General features: G+C 42.3%; 1 protein-coding gene across 1 annotated transcript in view; it reads left to right on the top strand.

Moving 5' to 3' along the window:
• Positions 1-14762, top strand: part of LOC139655168 (glypican-5-like) — a 39302-nt gene extending 24540 nt beyond the window's left edge. Inside the window, exons 9-11 of the mRNA XM_071532503.1 lie at positions 1782-1920; positions 14441-14544; positions 14661-14762. Coding sequence (XP_071388604.1) covers positions 1782-1920; positions 14441-14544; positions 14661-14762 — 345 coding nt within the window. The remainder of the gene's footprint in view (positions 1-1781; positions 1921-14440; positions 14545-14660) is intronic.
• The last annotated feature ends 436 nt before the right edge of the window (positions 14763-15198 follow it).

Raw genomic sequence — 15198 nt, 5'->3', positions numbered from 1 at the left:
CAACAGGAAACAGGTTTTGGTGTCAGTCGCTCAGAATCAAAGAGAGAGGGCTGCTTACTAGACTCTACTTTTTGCACGATGTTCAACAAGGGGGAAACCCATTGTAGAAAAGGCAGACATACCAATTTCCCAATATGATTTTGAGTAAGAGACGCAGCTCCAGTTTTTCGCTCTCGCTATCGCTCTCTCCATCTACATGTAAAACCCAGAGCTGAAAGCAGCAAGTTCACACCAGTGCTCTGGGGGGAAGGGGTAGGTGAGGCTGGTTGAGGGGAAGTGGGTACAACAAAAAAGTAAATTACAAAACTTCATCACAAAATAAAGCAGTGAGCATTACAGATTTTATGATATGTAATAATTCCTCTCAGGGGTGGAGCAACAGTGCAACAGTTGTACACTTGCAACCATGCCTATAATCCATGCATACACTAAAAAGCAGGACTTCTACACTCAGTGTGTGTGTGTGTGTGTGTCGCCATGCTACATCCCATTATACAGCCAAAGCTGATATGTTTTTGTATTGAAGGGACCTTAATGCTAGAGAGGAGAATGGATTTTGGATGGAAGAAAAGGCCAACAAACCCTCAAGTGAAGCTATGTATGTCCTATAATACTAGTCCTTGTATCATTTTTGAAAATCTATATCTATTTATCCAGAAAACCGGATCGAGGCAAAGTCACAGAGGAACAATTTGAAAGCTGGGGTATTTTAGTTCTAAAACTCAGAACAGCAGTCAGACTGCAGTTTGGCCTTTCTAGTGTTAAATTGGCCAGATAGAGCTTACCATTGTAAGGTAATGCAAACCATAACAATACCTTTTCAAAGTGTACCGTATAATAAGTAGCATGAGCCTCTGAAAACGTTGTCTTAGGCGAAAATTTAAAAAAAGATACTACACTATATATATATTTTTTTTTAATGTTGGCGGTTGTTTGCCTTATCTCTATCCTTGACTGGTATTCATAGCTTACCCCCCTTCTACTCTCTACCATACACACATATCAATTATATGTTGCTGTCACTGTTGTTGTGTGAAAAACGAATAACTCAAATTTTTGAATTTTTGAATTTGGACCAAAAGTTTCATGGATTGAGCAAATTCCATGACATTAAAGCATCAGGAAACCCGTTCAAAACCCTGTATGTGACTGAATTGGTGTTAATGGAGGGGGGGGGGGTATACGTTTTTCATCTGACAGCCTTGCTATATAACATACAGTCTGTGTGCCACAGCATCCATAAACCGATTTAACTGAACAGTAGAGAATATGGATTCATATAGAGATGGGATGACCTCAATTACCCTCTTGTCTTCTCAGTGACCTGTGTGTGTGTGTGTGTGTGTGTGCATGTGAGTCTGTGTGTGCCCTTTCATGTTTCTGAGTGTGTTTATGCTTACATGCCTTCTTGACTATTTTGTGTGTCTTTCAGTATTTTGCGGAAAAATAAATCACTTCAACCTCTCTCTTTAGCTCCTAGCTCTTCTCTTTGACACACTCGTTCTAGTATCATGATGATTCGAGTATTGTCAGCGCCCTATGACCCCGACCTTTGACCTTGTTGTTATTGGTTGTGTGTCATGGTGGTGATCTGGGAATTGAAGCTTATTCTACTGTTGCACTCATTGTAAGTCACTCTGGATAAGAACATCAGCTATATACCTAAAATGTAAAAGAAAAATGTAAATGTGAGTGCATATGTGTGTTTGTATGTTTGCCATGAATGTATAATGTGTATGGACATTACGTGTGTGTGTGTGTGTGTGTGTGTGTGTGTTCAGGAGCTGCTAGTGGAGCTAGGCTGGGTGAGCAGAGCCAGAGGGAGGAAGGAAGAAGAGGAGGGAGGGAGTGGACAGAGAGAGAGGGGCAGCGGGGACGACTGTGATGACGAAGATGGCTGCGAAGGATCTGGTGAGAACGGTGAGTCAGTCACACACACACACACACACACACACATACACACACCCATGCATGATGGGTGTGTGTATGTGTACGCATAGATGTCCACACGCAAATATAGAGATTCTGATTCTTACACACACGCCAGCAGATGCACGCATATACATCATGAACATAAACACACATAAAGACACACACACATGCAGAGACACACACACACACACACACACACACACACAGAGTTCCTTGGCATGGTAGAGGTTTTAAAATGCGTCAGCGTGCTCCTATCTTGTGCCAGCAGGGAAATGCCCAGGGGGAGGGAGAGTACTGAGAGATGGATTCATCTGGATTCATCTGTTCTCTCTCTCTCTCTCTCTCTCTCTCTCTGTCCCTGCATTCCCCCCTCCCCTTTTCCATCTCTCTTTCTGCTGAGAGCAGCAGTTTATTTTTTACTCGGTTAGAATAAGGGATGCAGTACCAACCAGGTCACAACGAAAACACAAATGGAGAGATAAACTATAATTATTCATTTATCTCTTGACTTATTCATCGTGCTTATGCTTATACATAATACATGGGTCTCACGGGGAGATCTGGGGACCCCTAGGGGCCTTGAAGGGATCCCAGGGACTCGGAATAACTTAAATTTGTTATAATTTAAATTGCTTATTAAAAAAAATAATTTATCTATCTCTCTATTACGAGGTTCTCGGCCAAATGTAATGGTTTGGGTCCTTGACCAGAAAAAGTTTGGGAGTCTTAAGTCTTAAAGTAGTTTTATCAGACTCAGTAGCTAGTCTACACAGATTAGTTTACCCAGAGCCTTTCTTCCAAACTGAATTGTGCTGTTCCCATTGAATAATAATGAATAGATTTAGTATTTTTCTGGAATATCATCAATCTTCTGCCAGTAGCCTGAAGGTCGAAGGGTCCTCAAAGACTCACATACACCCTCCTCTATATGTTATGTAAAGCTTTACAGTCTGCGTCTATCTTTAGCTGGAAAAACATATACTGTATGTTGGTTATCAACATACAAGACCCCGGCAACCCATGATGACAGAACTTTCCATGATCCCATTGGCTTGTGACTGCAGTTTCCATGGTCTTATTGGTCCGTGACCTGGGCCAATCATTTTCAGGTCAAGTCAATAATGTCATAACAACGTTTGAATTTTGTAAACATGACAAGACCAGATGCGGAAATGAAATTGTTTCAAAGGGACCAGCTAAATAGTTTTTATTCAGATAGAATAGAATAGAATAGAATAGAATAGAATAGAATAGAATCAATGGAGCTGGGTGGGCCCCATCTGATTGATTTTCATACTTCGGTAAACCTCTGCTCATTCGTGCATCCTGCATCCTCACCCTGTAACCCATGACTGGAGTTTGTGTCACACTCTAGGTCACAAGACCCTGGTGACCATCGGGTGGTGGGATCTCTGTTCCTGAGGGCAGGATGTTATACAACAGGGTCAAAGGTCATTGTCAGGCTGACTGTCCCTGCAAACCCGCTCATTACTCTACTCACTACTGTGTATAAAGCAGAACTCTAGCTTGTTAGACACTTCTGGTGCTGTATAATAGCAATAGCCATGCTAGTGCAGATCCCCATAGACACAGAGGGGTTTGGTATGAAGACAATGCAATAATATTCCAGATTCAAAACCACCATGTTTTAGCTGCGTTTGCATTGGAAGAACAGCCCCCTCTTCCAGTTTTAAAGCTGAAGCTTTAAAGCAATCCAGCAGATTTTGGGTGGAATCCAGCCCAGTGGAACACAAAATGTGTTGTAAAATGAAGTGTAGCGGCTGGTAGTGGCTGACAGTCTTCTCTGTGATGATCTCTTTTGTTCACAGTAATTATACTAATATCTCAAATATACCAATATACCAATATAACATGTTGGCTTTGTCATTGTTATATATAAGTAGTATCTCCTCTTATTGATCGAATGTAGTTATTATACATTTGTCACATCCTATTCGCTTAGCTTGATGTGTCAGATCTGTGGAAACATACACCTCCCACCGGGCCTGAAACTGGTAGCTTCACTGGCTATTTACAGAGAAAATTGCTGGTTATGATTTACCAAGGTGGTGCGTGGGCAGCGTGTCCCTCAAGCCACAATGGATTCCTGAAGAAATAACCACAATAAAGAATGAAAAAAAGGGGATTTTCAGCATGATTCCCTGCTAGCCAGCACCTCTACCCATGTAAACAAACCTCGCACGCACCACAGCCGGATGAATGATGCAGCATCAAGCCAGGCTACACACACCACAGAAACAGAGATAGACTAGAATTATTCATTTATTTTTGACTTATTCCTGTACTTCTTATGCCTATACATTAAATCAGTAGTTCCGAGGCAATGTATGAATAATAAAAGCATCAAAATGAATAAAAAAAAAACAGAAAGGAGCTCTGATTCTTTTTGGATAGGCCTGCCACTATATCTGCCTGTCCATGCTTTCTGGCTCCCTCCTTAAAATTCTGTCTACAAACCACTTCTCTAACTCTGAATCGCTGAAATATGGAGCCTATTTATAAGCTGGATAGGGAGAGCATGGAACGAGATTTGTGTGTGTGTGTGTGTGTGTGTGTGTGCGTGTGACAGAGGAGAACGTGTATTTGCGATTGTGTGTATGTGAGAATCCATGTTTATGGCCCCTTGTGTGTACGTCTCTGTATGTTTGTGCATGCGTGTGTTTTTGCCTGTGTGTGTGTGCGCGAGAGTGTGTGTGTGTGTGTTGGTGTGCACGCGGGCATGCAAATGTGTGTGTGTCTGCGTGTCTGTGTGCCTAATCCAGTATGTTTTATGGATGGGCCAGTTCTCTCTCCGACTGACTGAAACCGATCCAGTAGCGTGCTGCTTCTTGACTTAAAATGTCTTTCTCAATATCAAACCACTGTTTTCTTTATTTAACACACACATGATGGAGCGTAAGACCTCTCTCTCTCACTCTCTAACCCTAAAGCTGCAGATATGGGCAGGGATGAATTAAATGAAAAATGTGTATGTCCTTCCATCTAAGGATTAATTCTCGTGACATTTTGGCTTTATTGAATAGTGGAAAGGGACAGCAGAGAGAGACGGGGGGGCATCGGTCATGAGCTGAAATCCAATTCCCAATTTCATATATGACATATTATAAACTATACAATTTGTGACCTCAGCTTTTCCACATACTGTACCACCATGGCTCTGTTTTATTTACTTGGTCCATTTCACAGTGAAAAGTTATTTTAGTCATGCCGAGACAGTACACAACACCTCGCTATGTGATTTCCGTTTTCCACATCAAGGCAAGTTGATCTTTGGTATCCCAGAGAGGGAAATTCAGCTGGCAAACATCATCCACACATCAAAAACAAAGACAAAAGCCGGGAATCACATTAAACCTGCAGTCAAAAACAGTGAGCTTAACTTAGCCCTGTTTCTGTCATTTATGTTCTTTTTTATTATGGTTTTTAACTAGGAGGCAATAAAAGACCTGTCACGAAAAGCTGACAGTTTGTTCGTTTGCATTGCACTTGTCTGTTGTTTTGAAATCAATATTATACTGTAGTATGTTTTATTCACTATCCCCATAGGGATGCCTTTGACAGCACATGTTGCTATAGATCTTGACCACATAGAAGCCCAAGCTCATGCTAGTTGCTATGAAGTGCAGCGTTACTGTCAGCAGTCATATACACCTGTCATACTTTTTATTTTTTATCGTCATACTGAGACAAAATACAAAACACGCATCAAAATTCATGCTACAAACGCCCATAAGCATGGTCTGCTACCCTCTGTTTTGGATGGGAGGGTTTTTGTTTCTCTCTCCCTGGTCTTCTCTCTTCTTTGACTCATTTCTCATCCTCTTCTCCTCTGGAATTCACCAAGATTAAACTGATTGATTTTCTCTCCTCAAACCAACACAATCCCTTCTTCTGCCGCCCCTCCGCCGATCTCTCCGTCTCCCCAGACATATCCAGGTCCTATAACGTCAATAATGTAAATGTAATCACAGCTCTGCTCAACTCCTACTTGTTTCCCCTCTTCGCTTCTCTTCACTTCTCTTCTCTTCTCTTCTCTTCTCTTCTCTTCTCTTCTCTTCTCTTCTCTTCTCTTCTCTTCTCTTCTCTCCGCTCCTCTCTTCTCCTCTCTTCTCCTCTCTTCCCCTCTCCTCTGACCTCCAGTCGGTGATCCTCATTAGGCATCACAACCACCAATATCAATATGTTCAGAAAAGCATTAATTTGTGCTTTTTCCCCCCTTACATGACCTTATCGTCATATAACTTACATCAATTCGATAGCACCTACTATGAAACATACTGTGAATTTACATCATAGAGATTTAAAAGGTGTGTAAAGTGTATTCCACCAATATAAAACATGTTCAGGTGGGTTCATCCTCCACTACATTCCTGGCAGTATATACTGGAAGGGTTTGTATCTTTACTGAGTGCAAGGTGTACTTCTGTGTGCGTGTGTGTGTGTGAGGAAGAGAATGTGTGAATGTGTACTCGTGAGGGGCACACAATCCCAGTAACCATGGTTACCAGGTGGTCTGTCCTCCCATGGGACCCTATTTGATGACAATGAGGAAAGAGAGAGAGAGAAAGAGAGAGGAGGAGGAGGTGGAGGGCAGAGAGAGAGGGGGTGGTGCAGATAGTCTGCCGTCCTTCTTTGGCAAGTAACATATTTTTGCATGATGCTTCGCCTAATACTTCCTCTATGTTACAATCCACCAGAGTCTAGTTTATCCAAATATGGAAGTCATTTAGGAGAATGAACTGCATTGACGATCCACACTGAAGCTCATCCAAAATGAGATAAACATGGTCTAATTTGCAGTCGAAATGCTTGAAGTTGTTTGTAACGATCACGGACACACAATAGGATATATTGTTGCACCATTTTCTATTTATGTTCCACCCTCCATGTGTCTGTTCCTCCCTCTATCATCTCTGCTCGGCTCGGCTCTCCTGGCCTCACCCCTGGCTCCCTGGGGCCAGATTCACAAAGCCTTTAGATGCTATTTCATCTTAAAGGGGAACGCCACTGGTTTCCAGCGCTGGAACATGTAATTCTTCTGCCCTAGGACACGTTGATCTGTATTAGTAAACATTCACTGCTGTCTCAGGTAGCCAGAATCTAAAAAAGTCTGTCCAGCCCACTAATCTGGGATGGTGGCCGTGAAAGTACCCAGGATTTCTGTGGTGTCTTGAGTATACTTTCGCTTCAGATTGGTCATTGCTATAAAATGAAGTTCATTCAGTACATTAGGATGTAAGATATGTTATGGATCCTTTCAGTCTTCCACTTATTCGTAGGCATAATAACAATGAGGAATAACAATGTTTCGATTTTTATGTTCTATTCTTATTATTATTTAAATTGACTGGCATTCCCCTTTAATTGCTCCTCTTTTCGCCCTCATCGCTTGCCTTTGGTTTTATTTTATGTGTTTGTGTTGCCCCAGGTCTCCCTGCTCAGGGAATACAGACTAGAGTGCACACACACACACACACACACTCACACACAAAATGAGAGGATAAAAGGAGGAGATAGGGAGACATAGAGATAGGGGAGAGGACGATAGGGGGGCAACAGTGGGTGTAGAGGGAAAAGGAAAAACGCAAACGATAGGGCTCACATGCTGTGTTTGTGTGTGTATGTGTGTGCGCACAAATGCGTGTATGTGCATTTGCATAGCAGCGTAAGTGTTTGAGTGTGTGTGTTCAGCATGTGGCAATGGTTAATAAGCAGTAGAGTTACAACAATAGATCCAGGGTGGGAGATGGTCCTCATTAAAGAATTACACATTCACTTTGCTCTCTCTCTCCCTCTCTCTCTCTCTCTCTCTCTCTCTCTCTCTCTCTAGTTATTCAGGGAAATGCCACTGAATATCTTGTGAATAACTAAGTGCATGGCTGACTACCTGCACTCGCAAGCTACCAACATGCCCATAACCTCTATCTAGCATCCCCTATACTGTCTGTCATGTCCTGCTCATCCCCTGTCAGCCTGTCTATCAGCCTGTTTGCCAATTTGTCCGCCCGCCTCTCTCTCCGTCTGACCGCCCTGCGTGAGTTTGTGCAGGCCCATTTGTTTTAAGAAATCATTTGTGCGTTTGCTCTCCTCTCCAGAGGGACGCTGCGTTGCCATGTTTGACCTTATGAAAAAAAGCCTGTTGCCCTTGCTTTGTCTAGCTGCGCTGCTTAGTCTTCCTCCCACTTCATTGCCGTCTTCAAATGAGCATTCACATGGCGCGCACACAAAAGGACGAGACCCTCGCTAGCGTGTGTTTACGCACAGCCTTCAACCAATCACTCTGCCGTGTTCGTCCTTTCATCCACCTCCAATCACAGTCGGTCCCTGGCTGCATTTAGACTGCAGTCCTCAACTCTTTTTTCCCCCCGCATCCCTCCTCCATAGATTTTATAATTCCACTGGAGGCTATGCATAACCTCTGTTTGTGTGACCTTGCCCTGCTGCAAGTCAAAGTGTCTCCAGCATCCATATTCAACCTATTACCAACCTATTATCTCTTATACTGTCCATATCTTACCTATCTTTATTATATATTATATTGTTATCAACAGTTGATAACAAGAAGGGATAGACATTTTACTAGCCCACTAAGGCCAATGGAGATGCTGATGGAGATAACAGCTAGATAATCCGACCAAGATGTTGTCCAAAATCCTTAAACACACCAAGTTTTTGGAAGCTTGTCCCATTGGTCAACTTAGCTGTAAACGGTCTCCAATTGCTCACCACCTTCATTTCCTATGGAAACAGAGAAGTAGTCCTGGTAGTTCTAAACAGTAGAGTATGTTAAATTTGTATCTTTTTTTCATTGATACATAACTGAATAACTGTACAGGAATTAGTCTTGGTGTCATCGCTGCAGAGATGTATTGACTACTTACAGAGTTTCACATTACATACTGATACATTTATATGAACAGCAGACTACTTGTCTTTCTTTCTTTCTTTCTTTCTTCCTTTCCTTCTTTCTTTCTTTTTTCTTTCTCTCTCTCTCTCTTTCTTTCTTTCTTTCTTTCATTCATTCTCTTTCTCCCTCTCTGCCTTTCTTTTATTTTCTATCTGTTTAGAATTGGAATCTGATAAATATTAGCTGAGGGCATAATACAGCTTCCTTTAACCATACACTGCCTGCTGTTAGTGAGTGTGTGTGTGTGCATGCTTGTGTGTGTGTGGGCGTGTGTGTGTGTGTGTGTGTGTGTGTTGCCTCCCTGGGGAACTGAGGCCGAGGTAATGAAATGCTCATTACTGATGCTCATTACTGATTCAGCTGGAAATGCTAGGGATACATTTACACGCCCACACACACACACACACACACACACACACGCATACACACACACAAGCATACACACACACCAACCCGTCCAGACGCTTTTCAAGGTCACCTCACATCATCTGTGTGTGTTTGCGTGCGCTCACGTGTGTGTGTGTGTGTGTGTGTGGTGTGTGAACCTCTATTGTATACATACAAATTGAGCAGCAACAAGAGTGGGCGTAATTGGGTGTAAATGGACAGTTCTGTACAATACACCACAGGCATGTGATATGAAACACCATCATTAACACTCTCTCCCTCTACATCTATCTCTTTCTCTCTCTCTCTCTCTCTCTCTCTCTCTCTCTCTCTCTCTCACACACAAATATTTGAACTACTTGAGGTTACCTTCTGAGGCAAGATAAGACAATGCAAGTGCTTCTCTTCCTTGTTACATGTATTAAAATGCATTCATTTGAGTTTGAGTTTACACACAGGTCTGCCTGATCAAAGCATAGCTGACATCCTTCTCTGACACACACACACACACACACACACACACACACACACACACACGGTATTGTCTCCTGCTATTAGGAAGATGCTGTGTTATCAGTGGGGTTTTGTTTCAGATGGCAGACTGGAGGAATGTATGAAAGAGAATTAAACATAGTTATGCTGAGGTTTGGGTATTGGCTTTTCTGGGATGGATGCTTCAGGACTGTTTATTCAAGATGAGGCTATGATACAGAGGCTTGAACATTAAAATGGTGATTTTGGCTGGATTTGTCAATTTTGAGGTATTATAATATTTAGCTTCTATTACAGTAATAATAATATTATAGTTTGATACAATACAAAATAATCATCAAAACAACTATAAACAGTTAATAACAGGTTTTTAACAGCTGTGTCAAGTACACCAAGCAGCTAAAATTTGAATGAATATCTTTTGCCATTTCTATTTTATGGGGTATTTAAAAAAAATATTCTCTGACTTTATCCTCTGACTTTATCCACTGAGGAAAAAAAGGGAGATGACAGAAACTGCAAAATAAAATCCTGTTTTTCTCAGTCGGCAAAATACAGTTTTAAGCAATGGATGATTGAAAAATCGGATCTAGGCAGGTCCCATTGCAGTGTGAGTGTTAGTGTTGATAGGACATGTAAAGTAAGTAAAGCTCTACAGTGAACTGTAACACAATCAATCTTCATGATGGCAAAAATATCTAGGAAAATAAGGCCCAGATTGAAAATAACCGGAATTACCCTTTATGCTAATGTAGTGCAGGAAGAATCAAATGCTGTAGACTAGTTTGTAGTCCATTTGACAAGCCTGCAAAAGCTTTGGATCACATTTACATTTTCTGTAGGAAAATTAGTTTCCTCCAGTTTTATTTTCCCCACATGCACCTTTTACAATGGGATTTTGGGAGGGGGGGCATCATAAAACATAATTAGCTACAGTGTGAGTGTAATCAAAAATGGCCAATTTTCAATGGTTTCCAGTGGTCCCATAGCAACTCTCAACCAGTAAAAAAACATCTTCACTAGATCCATAACAATAGTCTATGTGTGTGTGTGTGTGTGTGTGTGTGTGTGTGTGAGAGAGATGCACTAAGCGCTTGGCAACCCCATCTTCTGTTGTCACGGCGATGGCTGTTTCCTGTGGGTTACCACAGCTTTGATTTATGGCCCTGCCCCACCTGCTGGGGACCCTGACTGTCACCCTTGGGAGACCCTGTGCGCGGGGCCTGTGCCACTTTGAAACAATTATTTCAGAAAGTATTCAGATTCCAAGTCGATCTCAAAGTGGGAGGCTGGGGTGGGGGGGTGGGGGGGGGGATGATGTATCACTATCCTATTGTTTCACCAGCTCCCATCCATTTGGGATCCATTTGTGTCCCTCCTTGTAAACTGTCAGTTATAATTCCATTGGGGAGGCAAAATGTCAGAGTGAATGGAGCCTGTCTCTTACATTAGCTGTTATGTGTTGGGTTGGTTGGGTTTTACAGAAAAGGCTGTAACATGTTGTGACGGAGTTGAAATAGCACTGACCTGGATACTGCAGTCTGCCGCTGTGCCTCGCTGTGTCCGAATCCTTCAAATGTCACTCCTGCATTCTTATTATCACACACACGCACACACACACACTCATTACTCATCGCAGGAAAGGTTAAACTCCCCCATGAGCATGACCAGTGACATTGTTCATCACTCACCTTTGGCTGTGTGTGTGTGTGTGCGTACGTGCGTGTCTGTGTTTGTGTGTGTGTGTGTGTGGCCAATGTGCCATATGTGACATGTTCAGGATTGTTGCTAAGAGACAAACATGCTGAAGGACATGTAGGAGGAGACGATGTGCAGCCACCAGCTTCAGAGCACATACACACACACACACACACACACATGAACATGCAACCCACGCAGTCTTGCAAATACAAGCTGGCATACTTGTGAGGACGTTTTATCAACACTGATATAAGCCACCCAGTCTATTTAGCAACCTTGTTGTACTTTCTGGTCCATTTGCAGTGTGTTTATGTGTGTTTACTGTATGTTTCCTCTACTGTCATACATGCATTTTGTATGTCCTGTGCCTTCTGTGTCAGTCCTGTATTGCTGTATGTACTGCTGTACTAACTTTACTTATCCCTCCCTGGGAGCAGTAATTTGTTACACTAATACACTAATACACTAAATTTACCTTCAAATATCTCAACCGCCTCACCTGTGTGCCTCTGTTTGAATGATCAGAGAAATTGATGTCCGATGTTCATCCTTTTGTGCAATAAAATCTAAGTAGTGGGAATACTTCCGCTCAGAAAAAGTCAACATTTCTGTCATCTAAGCTGGATGATGACTAACTATGCAGAAAAGGAATCTGTGGATGGGGCTAATCATCATTTTTGCACAATTCAAATTAATTCTGATGTTTAGAGGGAGTGATAACAAATGTAACACATTTTGTTTGACCTGTAACTGTGATATTCTTACTGAAACTGAAGTATTAAGTATTATTGTTACACTGCTTGTTACTGGGAAAAGGAATAATATATGCAACTCTGTTCCGAAATGATCCTTCAAAAAGCCTGGTTCCCACCAGAAACCACTGTTCAGGGTTCTCTGTTCTTGTGGGACAGATGGACATAAAAACATAGACTACACGCACACACACACGCACACACACACACACACACACACACAGCTGCGAGTCCCAGGGTCCCATATTGCTTCATGCCGCTATCTGCTAAGAGAGCATAAAATCAAGGACAGATGCCTAATTGGTAAACATTCTGTTGATATTAAATCATCTGTGAACACGCACACACACACACACACACACACACACACACACACTAAAACACACACACTTCCCTCCTGCATATTTGCCTGTCAATTTCTGGTCATAATATTCAGAAATCCCAGAAATCACATGGAGAGAAGAAAACACACGTTTAGATATTGTGCAAGATTGTGTGTGTATATTTTGAATTTCCGATGTGTTCATCAAGTGTGTGTGCATGTGTGTTTTATGTGTATGTGTGTGTGCATGTGTATATGTGTACTTTCCCGATGTGTATAGTATCATGTTGCTATCAAATGTTTGTTTATTTGTGTGTGTGTGTGTGTGTGTGTGTGTATGCGTGTGTGTGTGTGTGTGTGTGAACATTAACAGCTCACCTCATTCCTCAGCTACTGAAAGAGTCTCTTTGTCTATTGTACTGCAGGACAATGTCTATTGTAGGCAACAGAATCAGATTTCTGCCCAAGCAAGTGCGTGTGTGTGTGTGTGTGTGTGCGTGTGCGTGTGTGTGCCAGTGTGTGTGAGAAAGAGAGAGAGACAAAGAGAGAAAGCAAGGGAGAGATATAAGGTGAGAGAGAAAGACAGAGCGAGAGACGGAGAGACAAAGAGAGAGAGCATGTTGTGACCGAGTGTTTTTTGTGACCGAGCTGGTGAGTATGAGAATGTCTCTGACTTTGTGTGTGTGTGTGTGTGTGTGGGTGTGTGTGTGTGTGTGTATGTGTGTATGTGTGTGTGTGTGTGTTTGTCTATGCATTTTGCCTGCGGCACTGTCTGTCTCCCTCCTCCCCTAATCCACTCATTTACCTGAGTTCCTCCCAGGAGGGGCTTGGAGGACTGCCAACACACACACACACACACACACACGCACACACACACAAACACACACACACACACACATATGCATGCATACACACATCCAAAGCAGTAAAGCAGCTGGTGAGGTCCAGCCGTGTGCCAATTAAATTAAGCAACACTTCACACATCTGTGAGTGTGTGTGTGTGTGTGTGTGTGTGTGTGTGTGTGTGTGTGTGTGTGTGTTTAGAGATAACAATATTCACAATTCTCTGAGTCTGTGGGTGGGTGGGGCAAGGTCCATAAATCATTCGGAATCATTCTAGAAAACAACAAAACAATTCCATATAATACAAAACTTCAGCAACCGTGAGACCAAAAACAGAACCAGCAGAAATTACTTCCACAAATCTTGACTCAACCTCTTATTTATGGAGTTGAGTGACAAATTGATTTTCAAATGCTTGAACTTGTTTAGGTGCGTTTGATTTATCTTATCAGCCACTTCAACAGCCTCAAAGGTGGGGACCGCTTACAAGATAAACCAGATGCTCAAGTATTACACATTAATACACAGAACAAGCTTTAGTCTCTGTCCTATTCCTATTCCAATCCTAGTGCTCTTACCAATTAGCAATGGTTCTTATTTGGATACTCATAAGGACTAGTTATACTGTAATTACCCATATATTTATTTAAAGTAATAATCTGCAGCTATGTGCAACAGCTACGTGCTATGATAAAGTTTATGTTTTCAAACTAAGTAATTTATCATCTCAATATGGTTTGAATGTAAAAACCATATGTTGTTTGTTGGTTTTTGAAAATGTAGGTTTTGTAATTGTAACTGCTTTGGTAATATTGTTTCTGATAAGCAGTCATGCCAATAAAATCGGAGATAGAGAGAGAAACAAACACACATGACACTTCTCCCCACAGTTTGGATGTAATACAATACTTTTCCAGACTGGAATCCAGCCACTTGAATTCCCCAGCAAATCCATTTTTTGTTCAAACTAAGCTTTCTCTTTTCATCAGTCTAACCCCCATCTCTTTCTCTCTCTCTCTCTCTCTCTCTCTCTCTCTCTCTCTCTCTCTCTCCTTTGCTCTCTCTCTCTTTCCACCTCTTCAGGCGAGGGCGAGTCCGGCGGTGTATCCAGCGGTCGTAGCCCGGGGACGAAGGACGCCCCTCCTCGTCGTCACCCGGTCCCTCCCCGCCACCCCTCCCCTCCCCGGGTGCGTCTCCTCCCTACACCTCGCCCCTCTTTCCTGCTCTTCAGATCATTATTGCATCTCTCATAATTTCGATGACAGTATGTAAAGCATTTTCCGTAACGCGTCTTCTCTCTCAGGTGGCTGTTCGAGGCTCCGCCCACACGTTGACCTCTGACCTCTCACCCCTGAGCCTGGCCACGCTGCTCTTCCTGCTGCTGTCACCGTGGGAGCCCCGCTGACCGCCGAGAGACAGATCCCGAGACAGAACAGAGACAGAAAGACAGAGAGCTGACCCCCATATTTTTCATGGTAGTGTTTGGCGTTCTGAGTTTCTGTAACCACAGGTCGATCACTTTCTTATAACCTTTTGTACGGCCAGGCCGGTGTGACGTGGAGACGAGCTGTTGATTCATCACAGTTGTGTATCTGTTTTTGTATTACCTATACTTACCTCTACATGTATCTGTTTATTCTGTGAGTGTATTTAACTTTGATATGATAGATCGCACAGCACTACTGACTTTTTTTTGAAGAGAGATGTAAATACAGATATATATATATATATTTATATAAACAGAGTTTCTATAGATAACAATGGCTTGATGTGTAAATAGAGATTAATATAGAACAGAGCAGATGGGAGGTGAAGGGAAGGTTTGGTTTGTGTGGCCTTTA

Source organism: Centroberyx affinis, unplaced genomic scaffold (assembly GCF_046629955.1).
Source record: "Centroberyx affinis isolate AG114_WGS23_722 - 3 ecotype Tasmania unplaced genomic scaffold, CSIRO-AGI_Caff_v1 ptg002199l_1, whole genome shotgun sequence".
Taxonomy (NCBI): Eukaryota; Metazoa; Chordata; class Actinopteri; order Beryciformes; family Berycidae; genus Centroberyx; species Centroberyx affinis.
This window is presented reverse-complemented; position numbering and strand designations above follow the sequence as displayed.